We start from the raw sequence: 11,507 nt of genomic DNA, 5'->3' as shown, positions 1-11,507 counted from the left end.
TTTCCCCACAAATGGACTCCCGAGTGGCGCAGCGGTCTAAGGCACTGCATCTCAGTGCTAGAGGCGTCACTACAGACACTAGTTCGATTCCAGGCTGTATCACAACCGGCCGTGATTGGGAGTCCCATAGGGCGGCGCACAGTTGGCCCAGCGTCGTCCGGATTAGAGTTTGGCCGGACTAGGCCGTCATTGTAAGTAAGAAAATGTTCTTAACTGACTTGCCTAGTTAAATAAAAAAATATACACTACCGTTCAAAACTTTGGGGTCACTTAGAAATCTCATTTGTTTTAAGAAAATCACATTTTTTTGTCCATTAAAATAACACCACATTGATCAGAAATACAGTGTAGACATTGTTCATGTTGGAAATGACTATTGTAGGAAACGGCTGATTATTTTAATGGAATATCTACATAGGCGTACAGAGGCCCATTATCAGCAACCATTACTCCTGTGTTCCAATAGCATGTTAGCTAATACAAGTTTATCATTTTAAAAGGCTAATTGATCATTAGAAAACCCTTTTGCAATTATGTTAGCACAGCTGAAAACTGTTGTCTTAATTAAATAAGCAATAAAACTGGCCTTCTTTAGACAAGTTGAGTATCTGGAGCATCAGCATTTGTGGGTACAATTACAGGCTACAAAATGGCCAGAAACAAAGAACTTTCTTCTGAAACTCATCAGTCTATTCTTGTTCAGAGAAATTAAGGCTATTCCATTCGAGAATTGCCAAGAAACTGAAGGTCTGGTACAACGCTGTGTGCTACTCCCTTCACAGAACAGCGCAAACTGGCTCTAACCAGAATAGAAAGAGTAGTGGGAGGCCCCAGTGCACAACTGAGCAAGAGGACAAATAGAATAGACTACTAACAATACAATACAACTTAATTTACTTGATTTCTAGTATACAGTACCAGTCAAAAGTTTGGACACACCTACTCATTCATGGGTTTTTCTTTATTTTGACTATTTTCTAGATTGTAGAATAATAGTGAAAACATCTCGACTAACCCGTACCACCACACATTTACTCTGTACTGGGCCCCTGTATATAGCCTTGTTCTTGTTATGTAATTCTACTGTGTTACTTTTTATTTTTACTTTATTTTATTTAGTAAATATTTTCTAAACTCTATTTTGTGAACTACACTGTTGGGCTTCTAAGTAAGCATTTCACAGTAAGGTCTATTTGGCGCATGTGACAAATAACATTTGATTAGATTTTTGATCAAAACTATGAAGTAACACATGGAATTATGTAGAGAAATGACAGTCCTTCATTACTTGAAGGTCAGTCAATCCGGACTGGTTACTCTAATGAACTAATGACCTTCATGTCTTAAAGTAATGATGGACTGTCGTTTCTCTTTGCTTATTTGAGCTGTTCTTGAAATAATATGGACTTTGTCTTTTACCAAATAGGGCTATCTTCTGTATACCACTCGTATCTTGTCACAACACAACTGATTGGCTCAAACGCATTAAGAAGGAAAGAAATTCCACAAATTAACTTTTAACAAGGCACACCTGTTAATTGAAAGGCATTCCAGGTGACTACCTAATGAAGCTGGCTGAGAGAATGCCAAGAGTGTGCAAAGCTGTCATCAAGGCAAAGGGTGACTACTTTGAAGAATCTCAAATATATTTTTATATGTTTAACACTTTTTTGGTTACTACATGATTCCATATGTGTTATTTCATAGTGTTGATGTCTTCACTCTGATTCTACAATGTAGAAAATAGTAAAATAAAGTAAAACCCTGGAATTAGTAGGTGTGTTCAAACGTTTGACCAGTACTGTTTGTAGTCATCTAGGAATGACTTTCTATGAAAGAAACATCACATACAAAAATAGGAGTTGAAGGTACATAAACCAAGGGAAATATTTAATAATGTTATATTGGTTTGCTGTATCTTGGCCAGGTCGCAGTTGTAAATGAGAACTTGTTCTCAACTAGCTTACCTGGTTAAATAAAGATAAAAAATATATATATTTATATTGCTGGGGTAGTATTTTGTATCTCAGTTGGTAGAGCATGGCGCTTGTAACGCCAGGGTAGTGGGTTCGATTCCAGGGCCCACCTGGGGTTGGGGGTGGATGACGGGTGTTGGGGTGGCCCACTTATCATATCTCCGCCCTCAATGTTATCGCTACTGTGAGGACGCCTCTTTAAATTGTCCTAAACTCCTTGAGGCTGGCGCATTTTCTTTATCTTGAAGAGAGACAGACAGCTATTTTTAGCACGCTTTGGATCGGCAGCTTAAATTTTAAATCAGGTAAATAAAACATTCTACAATATGTTGTACTTCTAGTCTAGGGGCTCTATTCTATAGTCTGCTTCTCTAGTTGCTGTGCTGCACAGACTGGAATTTAAGGGGCGGGCGTTGTGTAGTCTGGTCGAATATATAAAAAGAGCTTTAGTTAAAGGATTCAACCGGTAAAACAAACTGGTTTGTGCGGGAATTCGTTCGAGGGCCATAATCTTCAAGGGATCAAGGTAGGAGTAATCCAAACCATTGCGGTGAACACAAAACTGACCTTGCATACGGTCACGTCTGCGTGTTATTTTGACATATAATTCGATAGGCTGATAAGCGTGAATGTTGTAAATGTTATTTGATAACGTCGGTGTGCTGATTTTTGTACTCAAACAACGATATTCGATACAGTCTATTCCGACTGAATTTCGAGAGACGGTCTACCTCGTTTATCCGCTTTTTGTTTTCATTTGCCTATTCTGCGCACTGGCTCTACTGGGTATCCGTAGCGACTGGGCTTTAAACATTGCTGAGCTGTTGCAGCCTACACCAAGCCAGGACATTTCACTACTTGCTTGGTATACACTGTCTCCATTGCGCGCGGAATCCTGCTGTATGTTGGCTATACCAGGGTTTCCCAAACTCGGTCCTGGGGCCCCCCCTGGGTGCACGTTGTGTTTTTGCCCTGGCACTACACAGCTGAATCAAATAATAATTTTTTAAAATCAGCTGTGTAGTCCTATGGCTAACATGCACCCAGGGTGGGGGGGCCCCAGGACCTCGTTTTGGAAACCCTGGACAATAAAATTGGTTCACACAAGGTGGTTGACTGGCATCCCCCGTTTATTTGTCAGTAGCCTATACCACTAAGGGAGCACAAATGAGACACAAACAAACAGTGCTGCAAATACATTGGGATAAGTCAAATGCAATATACATTATTATGGCACTGTACCTACTATGTAATTACACTGTAATAAGACTGCTAATGTAATAACAACAAATAAGAGTCGTTATTGTTGTTTTGGAGATTTCTTAGTATGATATTGTGATATATGTTATTTACATGCATTGTGAAAATTGACCCTATTACTAAAACGTTATTTTACTTTTTTAATCTCAGGATTACAAATCAACATGAGTGACAAGGGTACCATCTCACCAAAAGAGGAGGGAGCAGAGAAGAGGGGTCGTGGAAGGCCAAGGAAACAGCCACAGGTGAAAAGTGGTTCTGATGTAAGTAGCTTTATAAAACACCACCTTCTGTATGATAGATCATGTGTGACCAGGAAACACTCTGGGCCCTACTTGGTTATGGCTCCCGGGCCTGGTTATGCCCACAGCAACTAGGGCACAGAGTTTTCCTGGTAAAGTTAACTGGTCAACCAAAACCTGATCCTGCAGCAGGTTTCAGAACCCACCGCAAAGCAGTAGCGTTGCCCGTCAGAGGTGTTTAATTCCTATGTAGTTTCACCATGGAGAACTCCTGACTCTATTGTGTAATTTCTCTTGATGTGACTTAGTGTAAAGAGTCATTGGATAGGTCTCTCTTTTTACCTTCCCCCACCCCCTCCTCACCAGCCTTGGCTGTGTGCATATGTAATGACGATCAACCGGTGGTCTGGCAGGCTGTCATTGATATGTAACCTGAACCCCTTAAACCAGTGGTAACCCACATACCCCACCTCTGCTTCTAACTGATTGGTTTATGTAAGCGGAGTAGAAGCAATGATTGGTCCATGTTGCTGTCACTCTCCTGAGGGTGTTGTTGGTATTGGATTGCGTTGTTGCTAGTAGCTGCTGCTGTAAACAGACTGAGGAGGTAATAAAAACCTGCACCTCCATAATATACAGCCAAATGCATTAATCATGTTTATTTGTGTTTGCTGTTGAACCACCACCATCCCTGTTGAATGATCATGTTAGCATTTTTGTTACATGAATGTATTGTTTTGGGCTAATGCGTTTTGCAATTGATGCAACAGTTAAATCTGCCCTAGAAGTCTATTCTGAACACAGGTCTGCACAGTGATATATTATCTTTGTGTATTACTATACCAATACTTCCTACGTACCTCTTATTTACAACTACTATATTTTTGGTCTGATCTAAACCACTGTCATCTAAACCACTGTCAGCTTGTTACAGTTAATGGAACTTGGCAATGTGGCTGTGACCACCTGTTAGTCTTAAAGTAGCAACAGGTGTCAGTTGCACTGACCTTGAACAGTGCACTCTTAGTGTCATGAATAACAAAGTATTCCATGTAAGAAGCTGCATGTCGTATCACATCATACATGGACTTAGACTAAGTTGTTTGCCCTCCATAAAAATACACTTCATTCATCATTATGTCCATAGTGTCAAACCTTCGGGTGCAACAACTATAGAACCACCATTTTATGTGTTGGCATCTTCGACTGTTCAAATGTAACGCTGAGCTGTCCACCTGACCATTTCCCATATTTTTCTTTCAGGAGCCCAGTGGGTCCCCTACTCCAAAGAGGCCCAGGGGAAGGCCAAAGGGTAGCAAGAACAAGACTGTCACCAAGGGCAAGGTAAGGCAATATGTTAGCCCTATTTTACTCAACCGAATGAATTTAACCTGCTAGACTGTCAACTAGGGTTAGCAGCCACCTTTCAGTCATCCTGCAAAAACCACATTAGACATTTGATCGTGCAGGCCACTGTTGACCATAGATTACCATTAGGGTCAGATGGAACAGCTGTCACCAGCTCCTATAGTTTTAGTTGTCCCTATGGTTTTAACTTGATACTACCCAAGTTTTCAACCTCATCCTCGTAGTCAAGTACTAAGAAATAGTCATGTACCCATGACTGTTGATTATATTTAAGGATCACAGTGGTAGCTAATCTAATAGGTGTAAAGTACTTATGTAAAAATACTTTTGGGGTGTCTGTACTTTACTATTTACATTTTTTGACAACTTTTACATTTATTCCACTACATTCCTAAAGAAAATCATGTACGTTTTACTCCATACATTTTCCCTGACACCCAAAAGTACTCGTTACATTTTGAATGCTTAGCGGGACAGGAAAATTGTCCAATTCATACACTTATCAAGAGAACATCCCCGGTCATCCCTACTGCCTCTGATCTGGCGGACACACTAAACACAAATACTTTGTTTGTAAATTATGTCTTAAGTGTTGGAGAGTGCCCCTGGCTATCAGTAAAAAAATATATGTATATTTATTTGTGCTGTCTGGATTGCTTAATATAAGGAATTTGAAATTATTTTTACTTTTGATACTTAAGTATATTTTAGCAATTACATTTACTTTTGATATTTAAAAAAACTAATACTTTTAGACTTTATTCAAGTAGTATTTTACTGGATTACTTTTACTTGAGGCATTTTCTATTAAGGCATCTTTACTTTTACTCAAATATGACAATTGGGTACTTCTTCCACCACTGTCTAACCTCCTCCTGTTCAAAGGATGTCCTGTTAAGTATAATTTATAGGTTAACTAATTATTTTGGCCATTTTCACCTCAAGTCTCAAAAATAGCAGGGCCAGAGCTTCCATTTGTAAGATCTTGGGTTTACTGGCTGCTTAAAGAGACGCTCATTTTTTCGGTTAATTCCCCCTGACTTCCTGTCCTCCAGCTTCCTGTAGCTTGTCATGCACAGTGTGGTGCAGGTGCAGAGGCCGCAAGCTGACATTACCCCCCAACACACAGCCCTAGTTCTTTTCTCCCTCGCATCACCATAGCAACAGACAAGTTCTATCCCTCGCCCCAACCCCCACGCTCCTCTAGGCGCTGTGTGTGTGCAGGAAAAGGATATATGTGTGTGTATATATGCATGTGTGTTTATGTGCAAGCAGGGTTGGGGAGTAACTGTTTACATGTAATCTGATTTACAAAAATACTGTTACATTACCAGCAAAAATATTACTTTTGAAAAACGACATTACTTCTTGGATTACTTTTAAATTCAGAAAGGATGTTTGCAAAAAAATTACACCTTTCTGTTTTCTCAATGACATTCAATTCAGCATTGAATTTTTTTTAACATTTTTAACACGTTTAGAAAGGAACCAATATATATTTTTTCAACATTCACTCAATGCACCCTGGGTTTTAACAAAGTGCAGGACAAGCCATTCCATCAGAACATGTTATCGGACAGCTAGATATAACTAGTTACATTTAGGAAGCTAATAGATTGCATTTAGTTAAAAGATGAGACATAATAAAGAAACCTTTCTGTTTTCTCAATGACATTCAATTCAGCATTGAAAAAAGGTTTTCATTTTTTTCACGTGAGCGAGTCTGACCATAAGTCAGGGACCACTATGATGACACACCAAATGCGTTTGATGGATCCCTTTTGTCTTCTTATGCCTCTTAAGGTGAAAGTATTCTAAAAGTAACGGAAAGTATGGGTAATCAAAAAGTTACATTACTGATTACAATTATGGATATGTAACTTTAACAGATTACATTTAGAAACTAACCTACCCAACCCTGTGTGCAAGGATAGATCTGAAGTGGGCTCGTTTCTTCTTGCCCAATTTCACCAGCTGTCTCTGAGCCCCAGACCAGGTGGCCAGCGAGCTGGAGTGCCCTGTGTGCAGTTCCTGTCAGATTCCGAGATAATAGCCAATGAACCCAATGCCCTCAAACCATCTGCTTCCTAATATGAGTATTAGTGCCCTCTAGTGACAGTAGATTAGCAGGTTTCTGTGCAGTTAGATTAATTGTTTGTTTTTCTTCCCTCATTTTACAGAAGGCACCAGCAGCCTCAACTGCAGGGATGAAACGCAGGGGAAGACCCAAGAAAGAGGTAAGAGTAGCTCTTATTATCATAGGTGTTAATATTATATTTAACTAATCCCCCTTGACTCTGACTCACTCTTAAATTGTCACTGTTTGGTTCCCCTCCACATGCTCACTGCTGTTAGAAATCCCGAAGGTCTTAAGTTAGCATGCTTACAGCGAAATTTGGCTTGTTCGTAGAAACAAAAGGACTAAACGAACAATCAAACTCGTCGTCCCAGGCGAACTTCAACCCCAGCAGCCCCTGTGATTGGTTGAATAAAGTTGGGGCAGGCACAGTGGCTACTGCTTATCTTCCACTGCTCTTCCACCATCAAAAAAAACATGGCAACCATTGTGTGCAAATTAAAACATTCAACTCAACCTTTTCTGTTTGCAACAACCAGCTACCAGGTGTGAAGTCAACTACACCTGGAGTCTGTCACGTCCTCTTTGAAACAAACGCACATTCCAGATGGCACTGATATCTCCGAATGAGGAATTGGCAAATTTTGGCCTAAAAACTGACCTGTGGGACTCATCTTCACGCGATTCTGAAGACAGCTGGGACGAGGTAAGCAATGATTGTTAATAATCTAGTTTTGCTTGTAGTTGAGCTTTGCGTTAAGGAGAATGTGTTTTGTGGTATTGAATTTGTTGATGAAACTGTAACCCTTAGCTGTACATAACTGTACCTAACTATACATTCATGATGACTCATGTCTTTTTCTTTGTTTATCTTTAAGGGAGAACAAACCACAGAGGAGACCTCGGACTCTGAGGACCCTTATGTGCGCTGTCTTTCCATCGTCAAAATGTATTCATTGTATTTACAACAGGGTGAAAAGATTGAGCATGCGAGAGGGAGGTTAGGGAATAGTTTGCATGCAAGCCGTATGCTGAAAGCTATGGTTACATTTGAGGCCAGTTATCCGCCAGATCTATACAAATGTTTTAAGTCTGTATAACTCCCGGGCCTGATTGAGAGCCAGCAGAAAGAGCTCATGGAAGTCTTGGCAAGCAAGCCTGCACTGGACTGGGAGACGTATTAAAGGATGCTATGCATTTCTGTTTATGCTATGTTATAGAACTATTGAGGAACTGTCTTTGCCTTACAGACATGCTGTTTATTTATTCGATATTGCACTGGAGTGAACCACTGTTACTGATAGGAAACACAGACACGTTGGTCCGTATTGTATATGCTTTGTATTATGTACATAGTATTTTATACATATTTACACATCCAATCTTCTGGTTTTTTTTTATTACTATTTATTTCTGCACAGGTGTATGTTGAGTTCATTGTCTTGAGCGAGTCTTTGAAACCGACTAGGTATAGTTGAAAATACATGTTTAAGTTAAATTTATTTAAAAATAATTTAATGGGCTTAACTATTTCATACATCACTGTTGACATAGTGATACACATTTCACTCCATTCTTCAAAAAATGTCTAGGATAAAGGAATTGTTGCAAAATTATTTAAACTACAGTTTAATCCAGCACAAACCAACCCAAACTTTGCCTCCACTGTAAGCATACTCAGGTCTTAAATAAAGTAAGCGTGAGTGTAGCCTACTCCCAGAAGTCTGTGTTGCATTAGTCACAGCGGGGAATGACCCATAGTTACCCACCTAACTGGGCTCTCTTTTTATGAATGAACTCTCCTGCGCCAGAGTGGGTGGAGTTGGTGGGAGTTTGAGGTAGAGGGGAGGTAAGGCGGGAGGGAGCAAAGGATGCCTCACTGTGACTCACCACTCAGATGAGTCACTACAGATGGCCAAGTCCTCTCCTGGGGTCTCTAGGGACTTTCATGCTGGTTTTGTTTATCAGTGAGATGTGATCAACATGCACACTCCTTCCACTTCAATACTCAGATGTTTCACTAGCAAGGCCACTGTACAAGTCCCTCCCAAATCCTAAAGACTCCCAATAGATACCGTTGTTCATATTGCAAGGCAGTTATTGTAGTTGAAAGATTGATGCACTTCTGGTGACATATATTTGATCAGATCCACTTTTCTTAGTGTGTTATATTTTTGGTGTGAACCAGTAGAAACATGGGTTGACTGTGGTCTGTGTTTGGTGCCTTTTCAGGAAAAGGAGGAACAGGCAACCCAGGAATCATCTGAAGAGGAGGAGGAGAAAGACCAGTAAACTTGCAACCCATGCTACCTCACTCAACATACTGACTTCCTGTCAACCAGAGCTAGGCTGAATCTCCAATACCGGTGCCACCCCAACCTCTTTTCTACGGTTCACTTTTTTGCCTTCTCGCTAAAGGAGGGTCAACAACACACTTCATCCAACCTCTATTTGCAACTGCACTGGAAAACCAATGGATGTTTCTTAACAAGCATATCTATCAAAGAATCACAGTACAGGTGACGGACAACCGTTTCTCTATGTGTATGTCGTGGTATGGCAAGTCTTTTATACTGGACAAAAATATGTTCTGATGAGGTTTTGGACATGCTTCTTTCAAAAGACAGTGTATAGGACATTCTCTCAGCTTAGTGTTACTCATTTTTTCCCCCTAACACCGGTATCTTGAGCTGGTGGGTCATATAAACTTGTTTTCTATTGGACAAAAGGTGAATTTTGCCTATACTTGCTGTTTTTAAGTGTGAAGTGCTTAATCTATCCCTTACATCTATTTACAAGCAGAGAAGCTGATATGGAGAAAATACAGTATGAGCATTAAATATATTATAGACATTTATAATCTCTGTATTAGACCTCTCCCTGTTACTACTTTGATTGTGCAGAATTGTTCCTCCCCCTCCCATCCAAAATAAGCTGTCCCTAACTAGCCTCTGATGTGGCTTGTGCTCATCTCCCTATAGCCTCTTCGGGGCTACACTGGAAAAGGCTTGTTTTAACTAAAGTGTACTGTTACTAATCAAAGATTTGATCAGACTGATTGTGTTTTATCATGTTCCTCTGGGTCATAACATGCCCTCAAATACCTGAGTAATTGTGCTGCTTTGATGTCTACGAAAACTCATCATAATAATGTCGTAATGGCTTAAGGATGGGTAGGGATTCATTGATTGGGGAGCTACATTCTCTCAACACTCCAGGAAACCTTTTTTGAACTCTGTGGCATCTGCTGTTCCTCTTAATGTGGTCCTCCCAGTCTACAGTATTTGTTGCAACTCATGGCCACTTGGTCAGCTATAGGTGAACTGTGTAACAAACTAGGAGCTGGATTGTTACTGTTGTGGCACTGTTTTATCCAATGGGTCTGTATAATAGCTGATCATTCCATTTTCCCTCTCACTGCTTTACAAGGCCTGTTGTGTGTCGTCATCACTTTGTACAGGATGTTGAAATATTCAGCTTTTTCTGTGAGGATAGTCAGTGTCTGCTGTCTACTCCAGAAAAACAATGTTTTGTTTGTGTTTCTCAGTGTCAGGGATCTCAAGATCACAGTCCAGTTTCTTGGTCTCTCCTCAAACCTATAAGCTGCTACAATCTCAGTTATAAAAACCCGGAAAACTGCAACGGGCCTGACAAGGCCCAGAATGTCATACCTCACTTGACGACAGCTTACTTTAAACTTTCCCATAATGCATTCTTCAACTGGTTTCAAATGTACACTGTAAACTCTGGCAAGTGTGTGAGAAATGTTTGTATTACGTGGTCTTTTTTAATCTGACTGTTATTTGGTCTTTTAAAGACTGCCTAGCCTAGCTACTAGTGAAGGTGTGCCCCCCCCCCCCCCCCCCCCCCCCTCTGCTCCTTTGTTTTTAAAGCGGGCGTACAGAGACGGGTCACAAAAATGTGTAAAGTCATGAAGATCTGTCAGCTTTGCAAATTTGTGTTCGCTGACTGTGGTAGATTAGACAGTGTATCTTTTTAATAAATCCTACTTCTGGTGCACTGAAATGTTTGCTTGATTCAGATTGTCATGTGTGTTTAGTGACAAAGACTGGGTGTTCTCTCCAGGTTATTCTGTTGTAGGCCTCGGTGCGGCTTTGGCACCAGGCGCTTTTCCATGTATGCATTCCTCAATGGCACCCTATTCCCTTTATAGTGCACTACTTTTGACCAGAGCCCTGGTCAAAAGTAGAGCACTCTATAGTTAGAGTGCCATTTGGGATGCATAATGCTCATGTGGAACTCCGGTAATTACATATATCCATTCACAGCTGCAACTATTCTGACTATGTACCAACATCATCCATGTTATGTAATTCATTCAAGTTAATGAGATGGGATCATTCTTTTTAATATACAATGTCTATATTTCTATTGCGCACTATGACAATTTGTATCCAGAAAGGGTCAATAAATACAAGAATTTATACTTTTTTTTTGGTCATGTCTTGTCCTGCATCCTCTTCACCGTCTTTTGAGAATAACGTAAGCCAGACTAATGTATACTCTAGACCTATTACACAGTTTATAATTGGCTTATCCCCACTCAGTTTCTCCAGTTGTTAC

At 40.2% G+C, this 11,507-nt stretch overlaps 1 protein-coding gene across 5 annotated transcripts; it reads left to right on the top strand.

Annotated features, from left to right (window-relative positions):
* Window positions 1-2,126: 2,126 nt before the first annotated feature.
* Window positions 2,127-11,375, top strand: LOC106567288 (high mobility group protein HMG-I/HMG-Y). Of its 5 annotated transcripts, XR_014380032.1 has the most exons (6): window positions 2,144-2,502; window positions 3,387-3,499; window positions 4,742-4,822; window positions 7,027-7,083; window positions 7,463-7,629; window positions 7,802-9,149. XR_014380032.1 is itself a non-coding variant. In XM_014136430.3 (5 exons), exons 2-5 carry the CDS (start codon window positions 3,401-3,403, stop codon window positions 9,213-9,215), a joined length of 297 nt encoding a protein of 98 aa, XP_013991905.1. In that variant the 5' UTR covers window positions 2,127-2,281; window positions 3,387-3,400; the 3' UTR covers window positions 9,216-11,375. The 5 variants fall into 5 exon arrangements, 4 of the variants coding, with proteins under 4 accessions (XP_013991905.1, XP_013991903.1, XP_013991902.1 ...); XM_014136430.3 differs by lacking the exons at window positions 7,463-7,629; window positions 7,802-9,149 and adding an exon at window positions 9,156-11,375 and having other exon boundaries at window positions 2,127-2,281; XM_014136428.3 differs by having other exon boundaries at window positions 2,127-2,281; window positions 7,463-9,149.
* The last annotated feature ends 132 nt before the right edge of the window (window positions 11,376-11,507 follow it).

Source organism: Salmo salar, chromosome 13 (genome assembly GCF_965601325.2).
Source record: "Salmo salar chromosome 13, fSalSal1, whole genome shotgun sequence".
NCBI lineage: Eukaryota > Metazoa > Chordata > Actinopteri > Salmoniformes > Salmonidae > Salmo > Salmo salar.
This window is presented reverse-complemented; position numbering and strand designations above follow the sequence as displayed.

Bases quoted from the DNA above. Each gene is read 5' to 3' on its own strand.
- LOC106567288 (XM_014136428.3), top strand. From the start codon at position 3,401: ATGAGTGACAAGGGTACCATCTCACCAAAAGAGGAGGGAGCAGAGAAG. The intron at 3,500-4,741 runs GTAAGTAGCTTT...TTTTTCTTTCAG, and splicing joins AGGTGAAAAGTGGTTCTGAT to GAGCCCAGTGGGTCCCCTAC. The intron at 4,823-7,026 runs GTAAGGCAATAT...CTCATTTTACAG, and splicing joins AGACTGTCACCAAGGGCAAG to AAGGCACCAGCAGCCTCAAC.